This window comes from Callospermophilus lateralis, chromosome 8, assembly GCF_048772815.1.
Source record: "Callospermophilus lateralis isolate mCalLat2 chromosome 8, mCalLat2.hap1, whole genome shotgun sequence".
NCBI classification, from domain to species: domain Eukaryota; kingdom Metazoa; phylum Chordata; class Mammalia; order Rodentia; family Sciuridae; genus Callospermophilus; species Callospermophilus lateralis.
In genome coordinates, this window is record NC_135312.1 from 94,074,140 (window position 1) to 94,101,084 (window position 26,945).

Genomic DNA, 26,945 nt, shown 5'->3' on the forward strand with positions numbered 1-26,945 from the left:
CATCAGGATGCCTCATCCAGTTACTTGACATAAAATAACCATACATGTATAAGCTTTCTTTAGGATGGGATTTTTGATCAAAATTCTGACTCAGTTCTTCACAGATATGGCATGGTCTTGCTTATATCTAGGTCTCACAACAAACCTGATTCCAGCATTCTGGAGATGAGGCTCACATGTAATTGATTACTCACCATGTAATCCATGGTCACAAAGATTGGTGAAACCAGTACTGAAACATTATAACTTTCTCTCTACAAGCCCAAAACTCAAGCATGCTAGTGTGGAAGGTTGGGATAGAAGAAAAAAGTATTATTGAGTTATTTTTTTAAATAGGGTTTCTAGTATCATATTTTGGGTGTTCAAATTCTTCCACCTTTTAATTCAGAAAAATGAGAAGCAAATATACTGAACAATTTTTTGTTTGTTTTTAATACTGAGGATTGAACCAGAGGTGTTTTACAGTTGAGCTAAATCGCCAGTCCTTTTCATTTTGAGACATAGTTTTGCTAAGGTTGTTGAGGCTGGCCTCAAACTTGTAAACCTTCTGCCTCAGCCTCTCAAGTCACTGGGAGTACACATGTGTGCCAATGTACCTGGCTAAACTACAGTTTAGAGATGTGAAGTTCTAGAACTTTTATAGATTAGATTAAAAGTAACTTCTCTTAAGTTTACTCTGGTAGGGCTGGGGTTGTGGCTTAGAGGTAAAGCGCTTGTCTAGCATGCGTGAGGCACTGGGTTTGATCCTGAGCACCACATAAAATAAAAAATAAAGATATTGTGTCCACCTGTAACTAAAAAATAAGTATTTTCTTAAACAGTTCACTCTAGTAGAAGATAACATTATAGAAAATGCACACGCAAATATCAGCAATATATCTTTGAACTAAGGGCTTGGCTTTACAATCTGACTGGTCCTCTCTGATACACAAAAAATATATTTTGTGCCTGAGTCACTTATTTAACTCACACTTGAAAGTTTGCTAAGCCCATTGAAAAGAACTGAGCTTCCACAATTAATACAACCCTGGGTCCAGATGTTTTACTGGTGAATTCTAACAAACATAAGAAGAAATAATGCCAAGTCTACATAATCTCTTTCAGAAAAAAGAAAGAAATATTTCCCATTTTGTGAGACCAGAATTGCTCAAATACCAAAATCAGTTAAAGATATTAAAAGCAAATTGTGGACTAAAATTCAACATGAACTTAGATATAAAACAGGTATCTTTATTCAGAAACCAACATACAGCCTAGCATGATTGTGCACGCTTATAATCCCAACACTTTTTCACTGATTCTTTTCTCAATGCCTCCTGAGCTCTAGAGATCACACTTTCCCACCGTTCCCTCCTCTTGGAGAGTCAACCACAACTGCATACCTGAGGTCAATCTGTTAAGATGTGAAAGATACAGGTCTGGCCAGCTGAGAGCTATCTCCAACCAACACAGCCAAAGCGGATTAAGAACACTGGGCACATCCACTGAAGAAAACTACCCTGAAAGGCGTTACCTATATTAAATACCAGAAGTGTAAGTAAACTCTCAACAGCTTATGTCCAATGCTGTAATAATTATGTTCTTTTTACGTAGGGAACACCTGCTGTTTAATCCCCTGTGGTGAAGGGCAAAATAACTCCACTCTTAGAAATCCAGTACTGATGAAATGGGTATACTTCAGGGTATACCTGAAATGGGTATACCTCAGGGTAGAGAACCATTCTAAGCTTTTTTTACTACATACTATTTAACTTCAGCACTTTATACTTCCCTGTGCTTTAACTTCCTAAGCATAAAATTTCAATAACTGGCTCAAAGAACTCTTCAAGATTTCTATTACATTATAATTCAGTATGTAAGAATGAAAACCATTAAATGACCTTATTTAAACTTTCTCTATACTTTGAGGTAACACATCCAAATCAACAAACCCTGCCTTTTGTACTTTGACAAACTTTCATCTATTCATATCATTTTCCCTCACTCTAACCACATTTCCTCCCTCAACAGCCTAGGATTTCCATTAAACATAGTCACTTTATACAACCAAAAAACAATCTACCTTTTTTAAATTTTTATTTTCTTTTCCTTCAGAGATGATTTGGCTGACCTCAGATTTTGGTAAAAATAATCAGATTATCAAACTCCACTAAATAACTAACTCCTAAAAAAACACATGGAGACAAATGCAAGATCAGTAAATTAAAACAAAAACCTATACCAAGAATCATGTGCTGCCTGCCAAGCCTTCATCCATCAGGACACAATGATGTAAAAGCCCTTGTCTGTTCCCAAGTAATTATGATGGGGCCGTCTTAAACCAGCCACACCAATCACATAAATCTATGAGTAGATGAAGCAGAAAGCCTATCTGAAAAGCAGGTATATCAGTATAGCTACAGTAAGAGCTGAAAAGCAGGCAATAGTTTTATTTTGTGTTGTCACATGAAGTAACTTCAAAAAGTAAAATTAAATATTAGGCTATGAATAATAACAGTAAAAAGAAGTAAAGTAAAAAAAGCATAGTCATCCCTCAGTATCCCCAGGGGGTTGGTTCAAGGACACCCCCCACCCAGATACTCCATTCTTTACTATGAAATGATGTAGTATTTGCATATAGTATTTGCTTTTATACATCTTCTCATATACTTTATATTATTTGTAGATTACTTACAGTATCTAATACTATGTAAATGGTGTATAAACAGTTATACTGTATCGTTTAGAAAATGACCAAAAAAAGTACATGCTCAATAGATACATTTTTTTAATACTTTCAATATGCAGTTGGTTGAATCTGTGGACATGGAACACACACAGATGTGAACCTCAAAGATAATGAAGGCTGACTATACTATAACTCTCTTGAATAGAAAAGCAATATAAACTAAAATTAAACAAAAGCAAAAGGTGTATGGCTCGTGTATCCTCTCTGCCTACAATGTGCAAACACTTCTAGCAAATATAAGAGAGTAACAAAAGATTAGGGTACTACCAGTATCAGTCAAGCAAGATCCCATCCATCCCAGCTAAGATCTCATGTTTTCAAGTTAAATACATGAAACAAGATTAACAAAAAGATTATTCAGCCATGTTTTTTTTTTATCTTGAGTACATATATTACAAAGAATAAAAAAGCATGTTATAATTCTAGGTATCAGGATTACTCTCAGAACATTTAAATACACGTTTTCATAACTAGAAGAATCCCTATCTTCTGGCACAAAAGCCACTTCTAAGCCAAATAAGAATAAATAATTTTACTTACTTGCTTTCTTATGTAGTAACTTGTGCGTAGCCCAACTTCCTTTAAAACATTCCTAAAACAACAAACAGGGAAATTAGTGTCAAGCCTTCCTTAATTGGAAACATCTTTACAGAGTGTTATTTATAAGAAATAGTTACTGGGCTGGGGCTGGGGCTCAGCGGGGGCTCAGCGGTAGAGCGCTCGCCTTGCATGTGCAAGACCCTGGGTTCGATCCTCAGCACCACATAAAAATAAATAAGTGAAATAAAGGTATTGTGTCCACCTACAACTAAAAAATAAATATTAAAAAAAAAGAAATAGTTACTGCAAAATTCTTGTAAGAAACAAAAATTATGGGAAAACTTGAGAAATGACACCTACTCAAAATTTCACTTCAAAAAGCAATCTAAACTTTACTTCAAATAAGCAAAACTAACCTATATATAAACTGAAATACATAGTTGTATTTTAACTTCATCTCACAAAATTATTTTAATTTTTATTTTCTTTGCAGTACTGGGGATTGAACCATGACATCGGGCATGCTAGGAAAGTGTTCCTCCTACCTCATTCTCATGAGTAGCTGGAACTTCAGATATGTCACCATACCTAGCTTCTGCCAAGTTATTTTGAAGTATGTGAAAAGACCCCCTAGCCAATTAATCAAACTAGAAAAAAATAACAAGGATAATTTTCAGATTCTTTCACTATTTATAGCAGATGCCAAATCAGCCATTATACACATTAAGTAACCCAACTGAGCAGTTGTGTTCACTATATGACATCAGCCCTCAGACAATAAGCCTTGCAAAGGAAGGGACTGTATTAAAGTTCACCAGTACTTTCAGGGTTTCAGTAAGCACTTGTTGACTAACTGATCAGGAAGGATGAATGTAATAGAAAGACAAAACTTCTCATTTAGGAAAATGGTACATGTTTCAGATACCAGTAAGAAGTAACATATTGTGAAAATGGAGTAATAAATTGAATTCAAGTAAAGAACTTAAGTAATTAAAAAATAATTCAACAAGACATAGACCTTATTTATTCTTCAATTTTTATCGTCTCTTCTAACTTTAACTTTGTAAAGTTACTTAAATCATTAAAAACACTAATAAAATTCCCAAATTCCAACAAATGTTTTATCTTTGAAGACACAAACAAGAGAAAAGCCAAGAAAGACTCCTTACAATATGTAGTAATCAAAAAACATTACAGCAGTGACACTAAGGCTGTCCTTTCTAAAACACTGACCAAGGTCCTCTGTAGGTCAGTTTCTCTCTCCTGCAAAACTTGCAATGGAACCACCATTTGACCAAGTTACCCCACTCCTCAGTTTTTATAAAAATTAGCATACTATAGTAACTCGGCTATATCAATGTATAGCAGCTCAATTCACAATAGCTAAAATTATGGAACCAACCTAGGTATTCTCCAACAGATGAATGGACAAAGAAATTGTGGCATAAATACACAATGGAATATTATTCAGCCATAAATAAGAATGAAATCATGGCATTTGCTGGTAACTGGATGGAACTAGAGATTATCCTGCTAAGCCAATCCCAAAAGACCAAAGGCCAAATGTTTTCTCTGATATGCAGATGCTAACTCACAACAAAGGAGGGTAGGGAGGGGAAGAATAAAAGTTCACTGAATTTGAAAGGGGAATTAAGGGAAGGGAGGGGAGATGGGAAAAGGAAAGGCAGTAGATTGAATCTGACATAACTTTCATATGTTCACGTATGTGTACACGACCAGTGTAACTCCACATCATGTACAACCACAAGAATGGGAAATTATACTCTATGTATGTACTATATGTCAAAATACACTCTACTGTCATGTATATCTAAACGAACAAATAAAAATAAGAATGCTATAGGACTTTATGTATCTAACTAAGGTTTATACAGAGTGAAGTGGATACTCAACATGGATAATATTATCCAATATTAAAGATGTTTATTTTCTAGTTTCAAATTGCAATTGGATACCTGGACATATAAGTTATTACTTGCTATTATGCACATGCACTATAAATTGTTACATTCTAGAACATGAAATTAATGTTACAAATGAGTGTGTAAATTTTATTAATATAGTGTTTTAGTTTTAGTATATGATTTATATAGTGTGGTAGTAGAGTAGAGCTGCTGCGGTATGGGACACTGGCAGCCTGGCAAACTTCATCTTTTATAAAGTTGTACATTTCTTCTGGTTTTAAAAATCTTTGTTTTCCTTTTAAGATTCTGTATTGATTTTTATTAGATACTAATTAATATTTTAGGCTTAAGTATTTCTTGTTGGACATCTACATACATTTTTAAATCTATTTTATGTTGTACTGAATCTTAATTCACAATAAGAGTTTAAATGTTTCTTGATTTGTTTGCTGTTCTAATATCATAGATGCAAAATGTCTGTTGTTAGTTAATAATGTTTTTGTAACTTTAACTCTAAATCAAGTTATTTCACATACCTGGTCAATTGCTTCTAGCTTAGAAATCCTTTTTCCCCTTTTTTATTTCCAAATACTAACAATTTTCTTTGATTATTTACTCATTTATTTCAACACACTCACAGTTGTATAAAACTCCTGTCAATAGTTTTATGTACATTGGGCATTTTGTCAATTTCATCTTAGAACTTTCTCTGAGAGCTCTCTGACTTCCTCTAGTCAGAATTTCTTGATTTCCTGGAAGTCATCCTTAAAGTCTTCTTTAAGCATCATCTTTGAGATTCCATTTATTTTTCTTGTCATGTCTTATTTAAATTGATCTCCCTCTTTGTTAATTCTCTTGTTTTTGTGTAACGTCTCCTCCAGTAGCTTCCTGAGAAAGATTTTTGAGATTCTGCATATATGAAAATGTCTTGTGATAGTCTTGACACTTGAAGTTTAGGCAGATCTAGAATTCTATATTGGAAATTATTTCCTCAAATTTTAATGCTATTGCTCCTTAACCTTTTAGTCTCTGATGTTAACAATTCTGATGCCATTGGGATTCATAATCTTTTGTGCAGTGTAATTTTCCTCCCTTCTCTCTGGAAGCATATTGAATATTCTCTTCCCCACGGTTATAAAATTTTATGTTAGAAGCCGTGGATTAGTTGATTTTTATCCTTTGTAGACCCTTTCACCATGGAAACTCCTGTCTTTTTCAGTTATGGCTTTTCTTTGATTTTCCCTTTCTTTCTGAAACCTTTATTGTTTAGATGACTACTTGGCTTAGTTCTCTAATACCATGTCTAATTTCGCCTTCCCTTTTTTTTTTTTATTTGTTCTAATTAGTCACACATGACAGTATAATGCATTTTGACACATCATACATAAATGGAATATAACTTCTCATTCTTCTGGTTGTGATGTAGAGTTACGCAGGTTGTATACTCATATGTGAACATATAAAAGTTATGTATGATTCATTCTACTGTCTTTTTTATTATCAACCCCTCCCTTCCCTTGATTCCCTTTTGTCTAATTCAATCAACTGTGTGTTAGCATCTACATATCAGAGAAAACATTCAACCTTTGATCTTTTGGGATTGATTTATTTTGCTTAGTATGATAATCTCTAGTTCCATCCAGTTACCGGCAAATGCCATAATTTCATTCTTATTTATGGCTGAGTAATATTCCATTGTTTATCTTGCCACAATTTCTTTGTCCATTCATCTGTTGGAGAGTACCTAGGTTGGTTCCATAATTTTAGCTATTGTGAATTGAGCTGCTATACATTGATGTAGCTGTGTTACTACTGTATGCTAATTTTTATAAAAATTAGGAGTGGGATAACTTGGTCAAATGGTGGTTCCATTGCAACTTTTGCAGATTCCCAATTTTCTGAGGAATCTCCAGAATGCTTTCCAGAGTGGCTGCACAAATTTGCAGTCCCACCAGCAATGTATGATGAGTGTATCCCTCAAAACTAGACTTCCTTGCCAACATTTATTGTTCCTTGCATTCCTTTTTTTTAAATATTTTTTTTATTTGTAGATGGACACAATACCTTTATTTCATTTCTTTATTTTTATGTGGTACTGAGGATCGAACCCAGTGCCTTGCACATGCTACGCAAGTGCTCTACCACTGAGCCACAATCCCAGTTCCTCCTTGCATTCTTGATAACTATCATTCTGACTGGTATCAGTTAGAATCTCAGTGGTATTTATTTATTTGTTTGTTTGTTTATTTATCTATTTACTTTTAGTTGTAGTTGGACAACAATGCCTTTAATTTTATTTATTTTTATGTGGTGCTGAGGATCGACCCAATGCCTCGCACGTGCTAGATGAGTGCTCTACCACTGAGCTACAACCCCAGCCCCTCGGTGTAGTTTTGATTTGCATTTCTCTAATTGCTAGAGATGTTGAACATTTTTTCATATATTTTTTGACCATTTGTAATTTTTCTTCTGTGAAGTGTCTGTTCAGTTCCTTTGCCCATTTATTGATTGGACTATTTGGTTTTTTGATGTTAAGTTTTTTGAGTTCTTTATATGTCCTGGAGATTGGTGCTCTATCTGAGGTGTATGTGGTAAAGATATTCTCCCATTCTGTAAGCTCTCTTCACATTCTTGATGGTTTCCTTTGGTTTGAAGAAGCTTTTTTTAGTTTGATACCACCCAATATATTGATTCTTGATTTTACTTCTTGGGCTTTAGGAGTCTTATTGAGGAAGTCAGTTCCTAAGTCAATGTAACAGAGATTTGGACCTACTTTTTCTTCTGTTAGGAGCAGGGTCTCTGGTCTAATGTCTTTGTGCTAGATCCACTTTGAGTTTTGTTCAGAGTGAGAGGGGTTTAATTTCACTTTTGCTATGTATGGATTTCCAGTTTTCTCAGCACCATTTGTCAAAGAGTCTGTCTTTTCTCTGGTGTGTGTTTTTGGCACCTTTTGTTTAGTATGAGATAACTGTATTTATGTGAGTTTGTCTCTGTGTCTTCTATTTTGTACCATTGGTCTGCATTTTTTGTTTTTTATCAGTTATGGATGGACCTTTATTTATTTATTTGCGTATATGTGGTGCTAAAAATTGAACCCAGTACCCACATATGCTTGGCAAGTGTTCTACCACTGAGCACAACGCTAGCCCCTATTTGTCTGTTTTTGGTGCCAATACCATGCCCATTTTTGTTACTATAACTCTGTAGTATAATTTAAGGTCTGGTGTAATGATTCCACCTGCTTCACTCTTCTCACTGAGGATTGTTATGGCTATTCTGGGCCTTTTATTTTTCCAAATGAATTTCATAACTGCTCTATTCTTATGGAGAATGTCATTAAAATTTTAATAGAAACCGCATTAAATCTGTATAACACTTTTGGGAGTGTGGCCATTTGACAATGTTAATTCTACCTATCAAAGAACATGGAAGATCTTTCCATCTCTAAGGTCTGCTTCAATTTCTTTCTTAGTGTTCTGTAGTTTCCATTGTAGAGGTCTTTCAACTCTTTTGTTAGATTGATTCCCAAATACTTTTTCTTTTCTTTTTTCTTTTTTTAAGGATATTGTGAATGGGATAATTTTCCCAATTTCTCTTTTAGTTGATTCATCACTGATGTACAGGAATGCAATTGATTCATGTGCTGCTACTTTGCTGAATTCACTTATGAGTTCTAGAAGTTTTCTGGTGGAGTTTTTTGGTCTTCTGAATATAGAATAATATTGTCTGCAAATAGGGATACTTTGAGTCCTTTTCCTATTCCTATAACACATTGTTAATGTTTTTAGATCACTGAATCCTTTGAGCACCATATCAAAGCAATTCCTTTGCGCGCGCGCGCGCGCGCGCGCACACACACACACACACACACAATCCATATACATATTACATTTGTATATAATCCTACTGATTTATCATTCACACAAATACTGAATGCATATTATAAGCAAAGTATTAGGCTACATGACAGGCATTCACCAGTGACTATAGACAGGTTCCTGCCCATTCTAGATAAACATTACATGGCTAACTATATAATATAGAAAGGCTAAAAAGAAAAAATACACAGTATTATTAGAAGAGATAGAAAAGCTAAAGACACAGGCAAGGGTCAAATCATGTTAAGGAAGGACTAGTCTATTCCAGCCACAACAGAATGCCACCAAAATGTTTTAAACCAATCTAAATCCTACACAGACTTGAGATCATAGCATCTCTAATCTCCATCCATGAATCCAAAGTTAAACTCGTTTTTCTAATAGTAATACATAGTACACATAACGGTCTTAAAGAATTCCACAGAACTAGTTTTTAATACAGGCAGTCCTTGCTTTAAATGTTAGTGTGGAACCATAAAAAGACTCTACAAACTGCACACAAAATAAGTTTATAATCAATGAGACAGTACACTGTTCCATGACCTTTAAGTTTCTCATTAAAACATTAAAAACTCTTATTACTAGTTAAAAGTGTACAAGGCAATGAAAAAATATTAAAATTAGTATTTGTTTAGTGTACTGTAACTTGAAATATTAGAATTAATTTAATAACAAGTGTTATATTTAAAAACTGATAGACTAGTTTGAACAGTATTTGTTGCCTTCTCATTTTATAACTTATAAAACAGACATGTATTTTTATGCTTGGCAAACTATAACACTCCTTTCTTTTTATATATATTTTAAGTTGTATGAATACAATATCTTTATTTTTAGTTGTTTATTTTTATGTGGTGCTGGGGATGGAACCCAGGGTCCCATTCATGCAAGGCAAGTGCTCTACCACTACAGCCTCAGCCCCTATAACACTCCTTTCTAGGTGTGAAGTAGCTTCCAAATTTTATCCTGTGTACTTTCAAAACCTCTGAAAGTTTCCATAACATCAAGTTTTTGCTGGTGTCCCTTTCTCTGTAACATCATCACATTTTGATCACAACCACTTTCCTAGTGCCTCCCTAGTTCTTCTGGCTGCATATCCAGGGTCTCTAGAATGGCTGTAATGTCAGCATTCCCATGGTCATTCACATGTATTTCTTCTACATTCCCCACTTATGTTTGATTTAAATTTCACTTCCAGCATTGTCACTTAACATTTCTTTGTTGCACTTTCATCTTTGTTGGTCAGTTCTTCCTTGTGATTGATTATCCAATAGTAAGCTTATGATTGGGAAACAAGGAGGCAACACAACTACAAGCTTTTCTGTCTGCATGTGAACTGAGTGGTAAATACACAATGACCAGTCACTCACAGGCTTTCAAAGAAGTGAAGGGACTAATCAATGACTAAGATGAGAACATCTATTAGTTTATATAGTGATTTACAGTCAGAAAAGCTAACAGCAAAGTCTATTTTATGTAATAATTACTTCACATTAATGTGCTATGGTAACTGCCATCTGTATTACTGTTAGAGGACTGGTTTTAAGTAAATCATGAAAACTAAGTTCAGGCATATCAAAACTACAAAAATGGGATCCAGGAAGATGGCCGCGAAGGGAGTGCAGTAACTCCGAGTACTGCGTCACTGTGAGGGAAAATGATGAGTTAGAACGGCTAAAAGCTATCTGGTTAGGAATTTCCAGCAAAATTGGGGTGCTCCAAAACCTAGTGGAAGGATTTTCATCGCACGAGGATCAGCTTCAGGGGCTCAAAAGCGAGCGATTTGTCCGTACGGAGCGCTGATTGTTCGGCAGATCGCCCTGCGGCTGGAGTCTGCGGAGCGCACTGGGAAACGACGGGCTGGTGGCGCAGAGATACAGCGATGCTGATTCTGCGGGCTCCTGCCAGCTAGGCATTTGCTGAGCTCGGAGCTGAATTCTGGGTTGGAGACGGGGAAGGAAACGGTCCAGTTCGGTTCTCCACACCGGTCAGACCACGGAGGAAGCCAGCGGCCACCATCTTGGAGAGCTGACGTCACCATCCTTGTTTTTGACTGATTGCAGCTCTTTCAGCTATAGAACAGGTAATTTCAGGATGACAATTGTCTGAGTCTCGCAGACAAATTGCTCAGACTTAGTGCTAAATAACACGCGGAAACTGCTTCTTGGAGCCTGCTCCTATCAGAACACGCACCGAGCCCGGAGCGGCGGAGCTCCGGCTACCGGAGCTGCTCTGGCCCAGGGCTATAGAACCCGCGGAAACTGCTTCTTGGAGCCTGCTCCTGTCGGAGCATGCACCAAGTCCGGAGAGGCCGAATTCTGGCTCCCGGAACTGCTCTGGCCCAGGGATAAAGAACCCGCGGAAACTGTCTCTCGGTCCGGGTCCTGCTGAATACTGTGAAGGCCAGAGGGGCGGAGCAGAGCCGCCGCCAGAGCCCGGAACAGGCACAGCGACCCGCCGGCGTGGTGTCGCGTCGCTCCGGCTAGAGCGGGGGCCGAACAGAGCCGCCGCCAGAGCCCGGAACAGGCACAGCGACCCGCCGGCGTGGTGTCGCGTCGCTCCGGCTAGAGCAGGGGCCGAACAGAGCCGCCGCCAGAGCCCGGAACAGGCACAGCGACCCGCCGGCGTGGTGTCGCGTCGCTCCGGCTAGAGCAGGGGCCGAACAGAGCCGCCGCCAGAGCCCGGAACAGGCACAGCGACCCGCCGGCGTGGTGTCGCGTCGCTCCGGCTAGAGCAGGGGCTGAACAGAGCCGCCGCCAGAGCCCGGAACAGGCCCAGCGACCCGCCGGGGTGGTGTCGCGTCGCTCTGGCTAGAGCAGGGGCCAAACAGAGCCGCCGCCGGGGCCCGGAGCAGGTCCAGCGACCCGCCGGCGTGGTGTCACGTCGCTCCGGCTGGAGCGGGGGCCGATCAGAGCCGCCACCTGCGCCCGGAACAGGTCCAGCGACCCGCCAGCGTGGTGTCGCGTCGCTCCGGCTAGAGCGGGGGCCGAACAGAGCCGCCGCCAGAGCCCGGAACAGGCCCAGCGACCCGCCGGCGTGGTGTCGCGTCGCTCCGGCTAGAGCGGGGGCCGAACAGAGCCGCCGCCTGCGCCCGGAGCAGGTCCAGAGACCCGCCGGCGTGGTGTCGCATCGCTCCGGCTCGAGCAGGGGCCGAACAGAGCCGCTGCCAGAGCCCGGAATAGGCCCAGCGATCCGCCGGCGTGGTTGTCAAGAATCCCCAACTGGAGTAGGGGGAAAGCAGATCCTCCACCCGCGTCCGCAAGGTAGGCAGGCCTGTGACAGTCTGGCAGAACAGCCCCAGCGGCCTGCCGGCGTGGTAGACACGTCACACCACTTGGGGGAGGGGCAGAGCAGAGCCGCTCCCCGAGCCTGGATCAGGCCCAGCGGCCCGCCAGCGTGGCAGTCACATCACTCCATTTGGAGTAGGGGCAGAGCAGAGCCGCAGCCCGCGCCCAGAACAGGCACAGCGACCTGCCGGGGTGGTAGTCACGACAACCCAATTGGAGAAGGGGCAGAGCAGAGCCGCCGCCCACGCCTGCAAGGTAGTCAGATCCGCGACTAACTGGTGGAACAGGCCCAGGGGTTCACGGACGTGGTGATGTGGTAGACACGTCACACCAATAGGAGGAAGGGCAGAGCAGAGCCGCTGCCCGCGCCTCCAAGGTAGGCAGACCTGCGACCGACCGGCAGAACAGTCCCAGCGGCCCACCAGCGTGGTAGACAGATCACCCCAATTGGAGGAGGAGCAGAGCTGCCGCCCGCCCCTGCAAGGGAGACTTTTCAACTATACAAGAGCAATATAAATATATAGGGGGAAAAATTTCAAAAACACAATAGTTTCACTAAGCAGAAAGAAACACGAGCAATATGAAAAGACAAGGAAAGAAAGGACCACAAGCAATGCAGGTCAACTCAACTTTAGAAGAGGTTATAGCTGCAGCAGATGGAATGTCAGATAAAGAATTCAGGATATACATGCTGCAAATGATCTGGAGTCTCAAGGAAGACATTAGACAGCAAAATCAGACAATGAAAGATCATTTCGACCACTTCGACAATGTATTACATAAACAAATCCAAGAAGCAAAAGATCAACTATACAGGGAGATAGAGGTAATAAAAAACAAACAAACAGAAATCCTAGAAATGCAGGAAGCAATAAACCAACTTAAAAACTCAATTGAGAATACTACCAGCAGAGTAGAACACTTAGAAGATAGAACATCAGACAATGAAGACAAAGTATTTCAACTTGAAAAGAACATAGATAGCTCAGCAAAACTGTTAAGAAACCATGAGCAGAACATCCAAGAAATATGGGATAATATAAAGAGACCAAACTTAAGAGTCATTGGGATACAGGAAGGTATAGAGGTCCAAACCAAAGGAATGAACCACCTATTCAATGAAATAATACGAGAAAACTTCCCAGACTTGAAGAATGAGACAGAATCCCAAATCCTAGAAGCATACAGGACGCCGAATGTGCAAAATCATAAGAGATCCACACCTAGACACATTATAATGAAGATGCCCAACATACAGAATAAGGAGAGAATTTTAAAAGCTACAAGAGAAAGGAAGCAGATTACATTTAGGGGTAAACCAATCAGGATAACAGCTGATCTTTCAACACAGACTCTGAAAGCTAGAAGATCCTGGAATCACATATTTCAAAAACTGAAAGAAAATGGGTTCCAACCAAGAATCATGTATCCAGCGAAATTAAGCTTCAGGATGGAAGATGAAATTAAAACCTTCCACGATAAACAAAAGTTAAAAGAATTTGCAGCTAGAAAACCATGTCTTCAAAACATCCTCGGCAAAACATTACAGGAAGAGGAAATGGAAAATAACAATGAATACCAACAGTGGGAGGTAGGACAGTAAAGGGGGGGAAAATAATCAAAAAAGGAAAACAAACCATGTTTAGTAACATAAATAAACAATTATGGCTGGAAGAACAACCCATATCTCAATAATAACCCTAAATGTTAATGGCTTAAACTCACCAATCAAGAGACACAGACTAGTAGAATGGATCACAAAACAAGACCCAACAATATGCTGCCTACAGGAGACGCATTTGATAGGAAAAGACATACATAGACTGAAGGTGAAAGGTTGGGAAAAATCATATCACTCATATGGACTTAGGAAACAAGCAGGAGTGTCCATACTCATATCAAATAAAATAGATTTCAAGCCAAAGTTAATCAAAAGGGATAAAGAGGGACACTACATACTGCTCAAGGGAACCATACACCAACAAGACATAACTATCATAAATATATATGCCCCAAACAATGGTGCAGCTATGTTCATCAAACAAACTCTTCTTAAGTTTAAGAGTCTAATAGACCAACATACAATAATCATGGGAGACTTCAACACACCTCTCTCACCACTAGACAGATCTTCCAAACAAAAGTTGAATAAGGAAACTATAGAACTCAATAACACAATTAATAACCTAGACTTAATTGATATATATAGAATATACCACCCAACATCAAGCAGTTACACTTTTTTCTCAGCAGCACATGGATCCTTCTCAAAAATAGATCATATATTATGTCACAGGGCAACTCTTAGACAATATAAAGGAGTGGAGATAATACCATGCATCTTATCTGATCATAATGGAATGAAACTGAAAATCAACGATAAAAGAAGGAAGGAAAAAACATGCATCACTTGGAGAATGAACAATTGGTTACTAAATGATCAATGGGTTATAGAAGACATCAAGGAGGAAATTAAAAAATTCTTAGAGATAAATGAAAGCACAGACACAACATATCGGAATCTATGGGACACATTAAAAGCAGTTCTAAGAGGAAAATTCATTGCTTGGAGTTCATTCCTTAAAAAAAGAAAAAACCAACAAATAAATGATCTCATACTCCATCTCAAAATCCTAGAAAAAGAAGAGCAAAACAACAGCAAAAGAAGTAGAAGGCAAGAAATTATTAAAATCAGAGCTGAAATTAATGAAATCGAAACAAAAGAAACAATTCAAAAGATTGACAAAACTAAAAGTTGGTTCTTTGAAAAAATAAATAAAATCGACAGACCCTTAGCCATGCTAACGAAGAGAAGAAGAGAGAGAAATCAAATTACTAGCATACGGGATGAAAAAGGCAATATCACAACAGACACTTCAGAAATACAGAAGATAATCAGAAACTATTTTGAATCCTTATACTCCAATAAAATAGAAGATAGTGAAGGCATCGATAAATTTCTTAAGTCATATGATCTGCCCAGATTAAGGCAGGAGGATATAGACAACCTAAACAGACCAATATCAATTGAGGAAATAGAAGAAACCATCAAAAGACTACCAACTAAGAAAAGCCCAGGACCGGATGGGTATACAGCAGAGTTTTACAAAACCTTTAAAGAGGAACTAACACCAATACTTTTCAAGCTATTTCAGGAAATAGAAAAAGAGGGAGAACTTCCAAATTCTTTCTACGAGGCCAACATCACCCTGATTCCTAAACCAGACAAAGACACTTCAAAGAAAGAAAACTACAGACCAATATCTCTAATGAACCTAGATGCAAAAATCCTCAATAAAATTTTGGCAAATCGGATTCAAAAACATATCAAAAAAATTGTGCACCATGATCAAGTAGGATTCATCCCTGGGATGCAAGGCTGGTTCAATATACGGAAATCAATTAATGTTATTCACCACATCAATAGACTTAAAAATAAGAACCATATGATCATCTCGATAGATGCAGAAAAAGCATTCGACAAAGTACAGCATCCCTTTATGTTCAAAACGCTAGAAAAACTAGGGATAACAGGAACTTACCTCAACATTGTAAAAGCAATCTATGCTAAACCTCAGGCTAGCATCATTCTGAATGGAGAAAAATTGAAGGCATTCCCTCTAAAATCTGGAACAAGACAGGGATGCCCTCTCTCACCACTTCTGTTCAACATAGTTATCGAATCACTGGCCAGAGCAATTAGACAGACGAAAGAAATTAAAGGCATAAAAATAGGAAAAGAAGAACTTAAATTATCACTATTTGCAGATGACATGATTCTATACCTAGCAGACCCAAAAGGGTCTACAAAGAAACTATTAGAGCTAATAAATGAATTCAGTAAAGTGGCAGGATATAAAATCAACACACATAAATCAAAGGCATTCCTGTATATCAGCGACAAATCCTCTGAAATGGAAATGAGGACAACCACTCCATTCACAATATCCCCCCAAAAAATAAAATACTTAGGAATCAACCTAACAAAAGAGGTGAAAGACTTATACAATGAAAACTACAGAACCCTAAAGAGAGAAATAGAAGAGGATCTTAGAAGATGGAAAAATATACCCTGTTCATGGATAGGCAGAACTAACATCATCAAAATGACAATATTACCAAAAGTTCTCTATAGGTTTAATGCAATACCAATCAAAATCCCAATGGCATTTCTTATAGAAATAGAGAAAGTAATCATGAAATTCATATGGAAAAATAAAAGACCCAGAATAGCAAAAACAATGCTAAGCAGGAAGGGTGAATCAGGCGGTATAGCGATACCAGACTTCAAACTATACTACAGAGCAATAGTAACAAAAACAGCATGGTACTGGTACCAAAACAGGCGGGTGGACCAATGGTACAGAATAGAGGACACAGAAACCAACCCACAAAACTACAACTATCTTATATTTGATAAAGGGGCTAAAAGCATGCAATGGAGGAAGGATAGCATCTTCAACAAATGGTGCTGGGAAAACTGGAAATCCATATGCAACAAAATGAAACTGAATCCCTTTCTCTCGCCATGCACTAAAGTTAACTCAAAATGGATCAAGGAGCTTGATATCAAATCAGAGACACGGCGTCTGATAGAAGAAAAAGTCGGCTATGATCTACATACTGTGGGGTCGGGCTCCAAATTCCTCAATAGGACACCCATAGCACAACAGTTAATAACTAGAATCAACAAATGGGACTTACTCAAACTAAAAAGTTTTTTCTCAGCAAAAGAAACAACAAGAGAGGTAAATAGGGAGCCTACATCCTGGGAACAAATCTTTACTCCTCACACTTCAGATAGAGCCCTAATATCCAGAGTATACAAAGAACTCAAAAAATTAGACAACAAGATAACAAATAACCCAATCAACAAATGGGCCAAAGACATGAACAGACACTTCTCAGAGGAGGACATACAATCAATCAACAAGTACATGAAAAAATGCTCACCATCCCTAGCAGTCAGAGAAATGCAAATCAAAACCACCCTAAGATACCATCTCACTCCAGTAAGATTGGCAGCCATTAGGAAGTCAAACAACAACAAGTGCTGGCGAGGATGTGGGGAAAAGGGTACACTTGTTCATTGTTGGTGGGACTGCAAATTGGTGCAGCCAATCTGGAAAGCAGTATGGAGATTTCTTGGAAAGTTGGGAATGGAACCACCATTTGACCCAGCTATTCCCCTTCTCGGTCTATTCCCTAAAGACCTAAATAGAGCATGCTACAGGGACACTGCTACATCGATGTTCATAGCAGCACAGTTCACAATAGCAAGACTGTGGAACCAACCTAGATGCCCTTCAATAGACGAATGGATAAAAAAAATGTGGCATTTATACACAATGGAATATTACTCTGCATTAAGAAATGACAAAATCATTGAATTTGGAGGGAAATGGATGGCATTAGAGCAGATTATGCTGAGTGAAGCCAGCCAATCCCTAAAAAACAAATGCCAAATGTCTTCTTTGATATAAGGAGAGTAACTAAGAACAGAGTAGGGACGAAGAGCATGAGAAGAAGATTAACATTAAACAGGGACGAGAGGTGGGAGGGAAAGGGAGGGAGAAGGGAAATTGCATGGAAATGGAAGGAGACCCTCAGGGTTATACAAAATTACATACAAGAGGTAACGAGGGGAAAGGGAAAAATAATACAAGGGGGAGATATGAACTGCAGTAGAGTGGGTAGAGAGAGAAGAGGGGAGGGGAGGGGAGGGGAGGGGGGTAGTAACGGATAGGAAAGGCAGCAGAATACAACAGACCCTAGTATGGCAATATATAAATCAATGGAAGTGTAACTGATGTGATTCTGCAATTTGTAAACGGAGTAAAAATGGGAGTTCATAACCCACTTGAATCAAAGTGTGAAATATGATATATCAAGAACTATGTAATGTTTTGAACAACCAACAATAAAAAAAATAAAAAAAAATAAAAAAAAAAAACTACAAAAATGAGATCTGCTTTTATACAGTTAGCAATTTGACACAACTCATTTATGAAACTTTTCTAAACAGGTTATGTGAACATAATATTTTTTCATAACCCAGCATTGTTTTATTCTCACAGAACTGATACACCTCTCCTTAAATAAAGCACAATTCTATCCCAGATGACTCATTTAGAGAACATAGGAGTTTTACATACCAATTTAAATTTTAAAAGGAGAATGTAGGAACCATCAGGGAGAAATGGAAAAAGATACATTTAAAATGTTATAGAGGCTGGGGATGGAGCTCAGGGGCAGAGCACTTGCCTTCCAGGCACAAAACCCTGGGTTCAATCCCTAGTAGAGTCAAAACAAGCAAGCAAACAAACCACAAAATGTTCCAAAAATAAATATGTCTACCTATCTTATACCATGACAGAGAAGAAAAGCCTACTGGATAGAGGTATTTGAGCACTGCCTGTAACCAAGGTTTGCAGATACAAATGCAATCGTAACCAAGGTTTGCAGATACAAATGCAATCGTTAAGAAAACTGCTCTAGGGGGCCGGGGTTATAGCTCAGTGGTAGAGCACTTGCCTTGCATGAGTAAAGTCATGGGTTCAATCCTCAGCACCAAATAAAATAAATAAATAAATAAAGATTAAAAAAAAAAAGTTTGGGGGCTGGGGATGTGGCTCAAGCGGTAGCGTGCTCGCCTGGCATGCGTGCGGCCTGGGTTCGATCCTCAGCACCACGTACAAACAAAGATGTTGTGCCCGCCGAAAACTAAAAAATAAATATTAAAGGAAAAAAAAAAAGTTTGGCACATGACTTGATGTGATGTATATACTTAAAAAAAAAACTGTTCTAAAAATTAAAAATAAACTCAGTGAACAGAGATATCAGTGGACACACATGACAAAGGAGACAGACATCACAGATTTAGTCCAACTATAAAATCTGAAGAGAATGCAAGGATCAACTTTTGAAAGCTCAGAAAAATAAATAGTGGCAGGCAGATTAGGGAAATGCAAAAATCAAAGTACCACTGAACTGGTAATGAGTTTAGTATGTCCCTGGCTTTGAAACCCTGTGGGCAGCATTAAATGACCACTGAAATACAAAATGCTCAGAAGAAACCCTACAATTCTTTCTCAAGGAAAGAGAAATTTCCATGCTCAGAGAGTACAGAAATTTATCTTCCTTTCTGTCCTCAAACATCTCAGCACCCACACAATCCTAAGGTGCTGCCCACAAAAGCTTGTATGAACCAAAATTCTGAGGGATGGGCATTTTCCACAGTGATGCTGTGGTCCAAGGAAGGTGAAGCAAAAACCAATTGCTTTTTCCACTCTCCACCTCCTGCCACTTAACCCCAGACATGGGCACAGTCATGAAAGGGCACAACAATACAGGTAACTAAAAACCCCAGTTTTCTGGACAGAGAACCAAAACAAGGATCCCCAAGGAGCCTCATGAAGTTGTTCTGATGCTTGTGAGAACAGAGCTAACAAATAGCTTATCATCTCCATTTCAGGTTGAGCTCTGGGACAAGTGTGGAAATGCTGCAAAAGCCTTGAAAAATGAACTTACATGTGAACCACAGTCCACAGAACTTGCAACCTAAATCCAACCAGATAAGTAGCCTGCTAAACAAAAATATCAACAATATTCAAAGAATTTATACAAGACCCAAGATCTCATAATACAGTTACTTGTCCTGCAGTATCCGGGGATGATTCCAGGACATTTCCAGACACCAAATCTGTGGATGTCCACATCCCTTATATAAAAAGACATAATATTTGCATACAACCTTTACACAACCTCCTTTTTATTTTAAATCATCTCTAGATGACTTATAACCCCCAATTTAAAGCAAATGCCATGTAAATAGATGTTATACTGTATTGTTCAGGGAATAAGAAGAAAAAAGTCTATACGTGTTCAATACAGAGATAATCATTACAGGTCCAACTGCATAGTACATAACAAGACTCAAGGCAAACAATGCTCAAGCAATGAGTGGTGGAGCAAGATGACTTGTGAAATGGAGAGAGACTACAACACAGTATGCCTACATGTCACTTCACGTAGGTAGATTCCGCATAGCATAAATGCTACATAGTACAAATTCCAGATTGGCTTTTGGGAACTCTAGAATTTTCCCCTCAAATATTGTCAACTGGATGAATCTGTGGATGTAGAACCCTTAGAATATAGAGGTATCACAAGTTATCCCAGGCAGCACCTAGCTGCCTTCAAGGGCTAAGAAGCTTAGTACATCTCAAATACACCTTTCATCCATTCTCAGCACACCTGTGCATACCCGAAAGAGGTTCTGACTTACACATATTAGCAAAATTAATAGTTTGGCAATTAGAATTGATGAATTACATATTCCAACCAGTGCCATAATAAATATATATACTCTATTAAAATTAAGTGTTGAAAATGTGGCCAGTTCCTACCAAATAATGATAGTCACTCTTAAAATAATGATAGTCACTCTTAAAGTGCAAGGACCTGGGTTCGATCCTCATCACCACATTAAAATAAAGGTATTGTGCTGGTCGGGGGTTGTAGCTCAGTGGTAGAGTGCTGCGCCCCTCCCCTGACTCAGGCAATGGCAAGGCCCTACTGAGGTGGATGGCGCAAGGCGTCCATCCTCTGGAGGAGCGCAGTATGTTTCTGGGAATGGGCTAATTTGTTTTTGTATTCCTTTCATAAGTATAGTTGCGATTTCTCATATGACCATTAAGTATGAAGGAAAAAACATGACTTTCCCAATTAATACAACTACTTCTAAAGAATGGATCTGTTTGCTCTAAATGCAATGATTCAGCTGTGGAGTGTAAATTGTTAATGTCTAATGAAAAACTCCCTGTATTCCTGTCAAGGAAGTTTTTGAGAAATTAAATTAAAATCTAGAGAAGAAAAATTAATGTTAAGAAGACAGATTAGTGCTTAGTACTGGGCAACTTGTTCTTGTTCCTGTGCACAATGGTTTGTGCTCTTACTCTTGTTTGATTAAAATTAATAACAAGTCAACCACTTGCCATAACCATGGCACCGGTTCCAGTCAGTAAGTCAAGAAAGAATAGTCAAGGTATAGGCCAATAGTTTGGGACATTTGTAACTATTATTAAAAGTTAACTAAGCAGAAACAGCTCAAAGTAAAACACGAACTGAAAATACAAATGTTTGCTTATGCATAAGCCAAGATACATTCTTCTATTCTGATTGTAGCTAGGTAATATTTTGTTTCTTTGAATAATGATTCCTGTTTTGTAACCACAAAGTACTGTGAGCCTGCCAAAATGAAAAGTATATATGATCAACTTCACAAGTAAAGATTGGGATCAACACCTGCACTTTGGTGTCTGTGTTGTTTCTCCACCCCTCTTTCGCCGACTCCTCATCCGTTTGTCTCCTGAGACCCCCTGTTGGAGCTGGTCTCCGACAGTAGAGCACTCGCCTCACACATGTGAGACTGTGGGTTCAATCCTCAGCACCACAAAAAAATAAATAAATAAAATAAAGGTACTGCGTCCAACTACAAACTAAAAAATAAATATTTTTTAAAAAAAGGTATTGTGTCCAATTACAGCAAAAAAATATATTTTAAAATATGAAAAATGTTAATTTTTGAAATATTTTATGGTACCTGATGAGAGAAATCTCTATAAGATTTATAGAGAAGATTCATAGAAAAATCACTATTTACAAACTGCAATAAGCACTAGAAGAATAGGACACAATGTTATAAAGGCTCAGAAGACCAAGATCAGATTCTGACACAAAATTAGAAGGAAGAAGTATCTGAGCTGCAACTTTCAAGGAAAGGCAAATTCTGTATAAATGAGGCTCTTACTTCACAAAGCAAGGAGAGGTGCATTCAGAAACAGAACTTTGCCTAATACTTGACAACTTTGCCTGCAAGCTCTGCTCCTAGATACTATATAAGCCAAAATCATTGAAAATCTTTTTCCTCTATCTTGGACTTGCACAACCTCAGATGGAGCCAATCCTGCTTCGGTAATTTTGCAAGATTTCCATAAAACCAGTCCCCGTTCAGTGAAGTCAGTAACAGTACATCACCAGAATCCAAGGGCTTGAAAAGGAGACTTGGGTTTTGACTTAAGAGCAATACTTGTTGTTGGGTAAATTTTTTTGCTGCACTAATAAGTAATTAATAATACCACCCTCATAGGGTTGCTCAGAGGATTTAACCAACAAGACTCTGGATGTGAAGAATCTGGCACACCAGTAGAGGTGCTGAACACACACAAGTTCCTTTCCATTCCTGTGAGGAGAGAAAACAGAGCCAATATTTTCAAAGGGACTGTTCATTTACATATACCCATTAATACACCTACACCATCACTCAGTCTCCCTCTCTCTCAGCTCTTTACAGCAAAGGTTAAAGGAGTCTTTGAGAATGCCATGGACCTATTTTAATAAAGATGCAGTAGAACTGTCCAAAAGTGACTCCTTACCGACAAAGCAAACAGACTTCCAATTTCTGTTAATTTTACTTACTGAGCAGCTCTCAAATCATCCAACCTTACCATCTTTGTATGAATCCGCCCAGTCCCTTCACTAGCATACAGCAGTAACATTTCTATAGCCAACAAGGCTCTGGGCAACCTGGCCCGGGTTTATTTCCCCATCTATTTAGCACCACCCACACTCCCCCTTCTCTCTGTCCATTCCCGAAGCTTCTCTCTGGCTCCTCACCTGTTCATCCCAGTAACCTGTCAAATCTCAGCTCAGATATCACTTCATCTGTGAGGCCTTCTCTGACCAGCATCCAACCAGCTCTTCAATGAATTACATGCCTTTTTTACCTGCAGTTTCTCACAAGTACCAGACACCGCTTTTCCTTTGTTGTACTTATCATTCATACTATCTAGTTAACCCTTATCTGTGATTATTTAATGTAGCTCTCCTTGAAGACTGCAGACCCTCTGGGACAAAGCCCATTTTTCTCTTATTGTTTTATCCCCAGCACTTAGTATAGTGCCTGGCATATAATATGGTAGGCACTTAAATTTGACAAATTCAGAAAAGGGTGATAACAGCTTTATGAAATACCTACAAGTAAACCCATCATCTAAGAGGCCCCAGACTGCAAAAGAAGGTTCACTAAATACCACCATCACGTGCTACCACCACAGGACCAAAGCAAGGGACTAAAACCTCTAAAATTATGAGCCAAAATAAACCTTTACTCTTTATAGGGTGATTAGTTATATCATTATAGTGATTATATCATATTAGTTATATCATATAGTGATTATAGTGACAGAAAGCTAAAACACCTTGAGACAATAACAAAACCACCAAACATCCAGGTTTGTGGGATGCAGCAAAAACAATGTTAAGAGGAAAGTTGATCACTATAAACACGTTACAAAACAAAGATCTCAACCAAATTCACAGCCAAACTTTACACCTCAAGGAACCAGAAGCAGAAATAAAAACAAAAAGCTAGCAAGGGCTGGAGCTGGAGCTCAGTGGTAGAGCACATGCCTAGTACATGTGAGGCATTGAGTTCAAACCTCAGCACCACATAAAAAATAATAAAGATATTGTGTCCATCTATAACTAAAAATTAATTATTTTTTTAAAAAGCTAGCAGAAGGAAGATAATAATACATATTGGAGAACAACAAACAAAAATTTCAATGAAACTAATTTTTTTTTAAAGATCAGCATAAGTGACGAACTTTCCATTAACTAAGAAAAAAAGAGAAAAGCAATCCCTATCGAAATACCAATAATATTCTTCAAAGAAATAAATAATCCTAAAATTTATATAGTATCACAAAAGATCCAGAATAGACCAAAGCAACAATGAGTAAAAAGAAAAAAGCAAAAGATGTCATAATACCTGACTTCAAACATACTATAAGCCACAACAACCAAAACAGCATGTTACTGGCATACTGACACACAGGCAGGGCCTCATGGTGTGTACCTGTAATCCCAGCAACTCGAGAGGCTGAAGCAAAAGGATCAATCACAAGTTTGAGTCCAGCCTCAGCAACTTAAAAATGCCTTAAGCAATTTAGTGAAATCCTGTCTGAAAATAAAAATAAAAAGGCTGGTTCAGTGGTAAAGTGCCTCTGGGTTCAATTCCCAATATTCAAAAAACAAAAAAAAAAAAAAAAGGAGACACAAACCAATGGACAGAATGGAGAACTCAGAAATAAATCCATATCTACAGGCAACTGCCTATTGACAAAGACACCAAAAACTCACACTGGAGAAAAGAGAGTCTCTTCAAAAAATGGTACTGGAAAACCTGCACATTCATATGCACAACAAAACTTAGATTAGACCTCCCATCACTCACCACATACAAAAATCATCTCAAAATGGCTTAAACTTAAATGTAAGAAAGACCCGAAACTATCAAAAGGAAACAGTAGAAATACTTCAGAATATCGGTATGACAGACATTCCTGAATAAGACTTTCTCAAAAATACAGGAAACAAAAAGCAAAAATAGAAAAACAGGACTATATCAAATTAAAAAGATTTTGAACAGCAAAGCAAACAAGAAAGTGAAAAGATGGCTCGCAGAATGGGAGAAACAATGTAAACTTCATCCATAAAAAACTCAAATCAATAGCAAAAAACAAAAAGTAATCTAATTTAAAAACGGAAAATGACCTGAATAAAACTTCTCAAAAGACATGAGAATATCCAACAAATATATGGAAAAAATGCTCAACATCACTACTCAACAGGGAAATGCAAATCAAGACCACAACAACAAACCCCTACATCATCTCACCCCACTGAGACTAGAAAGACAAAAAAAGTAACTAATACTGGAGAAGATGCACAGAAAGGCTGTAGGTGAAAATGTGAATTAGTACAGTCAATATGGAGATTCTGCAAAAAATAAAAATAAAATTAACGTATGATCAAGCAATCCCACTACTGGATATATTACCAAAAGAAAGGAAGAAATAGCTGCACTCTCATGCTTACAGCAGCACTCCCTGTAATAGCAAAGTTACAGAATCAACCTAAGTGTCAACAGATGAAGGAAGGAAGAAAATGTAGTATAAACACACAGTGGAACATTATTAAGCCATAAATATAATAAAATCCTGTCGTTTATGACAACACAGATAAGCCTAGAGAACATGATATTAAGCAAGGCACAGAAAGGCAAATACTGTGTTCTTACTAACGTGAAAGTTAAAAATTGATCTCACAGATATTAAGAATGAATTAATGTTTACTACAAGTTGGGAAGCGGGGGGAGGAGAGGACAGACAGAGGTTCATTAACAGCTACAAAATTATAATTTGGTACAAGGAATATGTTCTCATGTTCTATAGCAGGGTAGGGAGATTACAGTTAATAATTTATTCTGTTTCAAAACATCTAGAAGATAGGATTTTAAATGTTACCAACAAAGAAATGATAAATGTTTGAGGTAATGAATATGCTAATTGATCATTACACAATATATCACAAACGAAATACTATACTGCACACCACAAAAATGTACAATATGTATCAAAATTTTTTAACTGTACTAATCTTTTTTTGTACATTACACACACACACACACACAGACACACACACCAACACTCCTTATGAACACGGAAGCAAACTACCCCAACAAATACTAACAAAACAGATTAAAAAGGATTATATCCCATGACTAAGTGAAATTCACTCCTGAATTCAGGGGTAAATAGTTCAACATACAAACATGTAATATACACACATATATACACATATACACACATTATAGATTATTTATTCAATGTAACATCATATTATGTGTATTAAATATATGAATACATAGTCATTAACTGAATGAAGAACAAAATCACTTAATCATCTCAATTGAGGGAAAAAAAGAAAGATTATTGATATAGGAATAAAAGCAAACTGGGCTGGGGATTTGGCTCAGTGGTGGAGCACTTGCCTCGCACGTGTGAGGCACTGGATTTGATCCTCAGAACCACATAAAACAAATAAAGGTATTACGTTTATCTATAACAAGAAAAAGTATTTTAAAAAAAAAAGTAAACTACTTCAGCATAATAAAGGTCATATATTAACAGCCACAGCTAACATCAAATTCAATGATAAAAAACTAAAAGCTTTTCCTCTGTGACTAGGAATAAAACAAGCATACCAGCTCTTACCACTTCTATTCAACATTGTTTTCAAAGTCCTAGCCAGAACAGCCAGGCATGAAAATGAAATAAAAAGCATCCAAAAAGGAAATAACTTGATCTTGTATTTTAAAAGCTCTAAAGATTCCACATACACACACAAAAAAATAGACACCTGTTAGAGCTAATAAACCAATGCAGCAAAGTTGCAGATACAAAATCAACGAGCAAAAATCATACATTTTACACACTAATAAGTAACAAATAGAAAAGTAAATTAAGAAGACAATTCAATTCACAATAGCATTAAGAAGAATAAAATAATGCCAGGCACAGAGGCACCTGCCTGTAATCTCAGCGGCTCAGGAGGCTGAAGCAGGAGGATCTCAAGTTCAGAGCCAACCTCAGCAACTTAGCAAGGCCCTAAGCAATTCATCAAGACTGTCTCTAAATAAAATATTTAAAAGGGCTGAGGCAATATAGAAAGCAGTATGGAG

At 38.0% G+C, this 26,945-nt stretch overlaps 1 protein-coding gene across 2 annotated transcripts in view; it reads right to left on the reverse strand.

Annotated features, from left to right (window-relative positions):
• The window catches only part of Metap1 (methionyl aminopeptidase 1), a 67,239-nt gene that overhangs the window by 25,733 nt on the left and 14,561 nt on the right, over nucleotides 1-26,945 (reverse strand). For both annotated transcript variants that reach the window (XM_076864779.2, XM_076864778.2), the window contains exon 2: nucleotides 3,269-3,320. In XM_076864779.2, coding sequence (XP_076720894.1) covers nucleotides 3,269-3,320 — 52 coding nt within the window. The remainder of the gene's footprint in view (nucleotides 1-3,268; nucleotides 3,321-26,945) is intronic.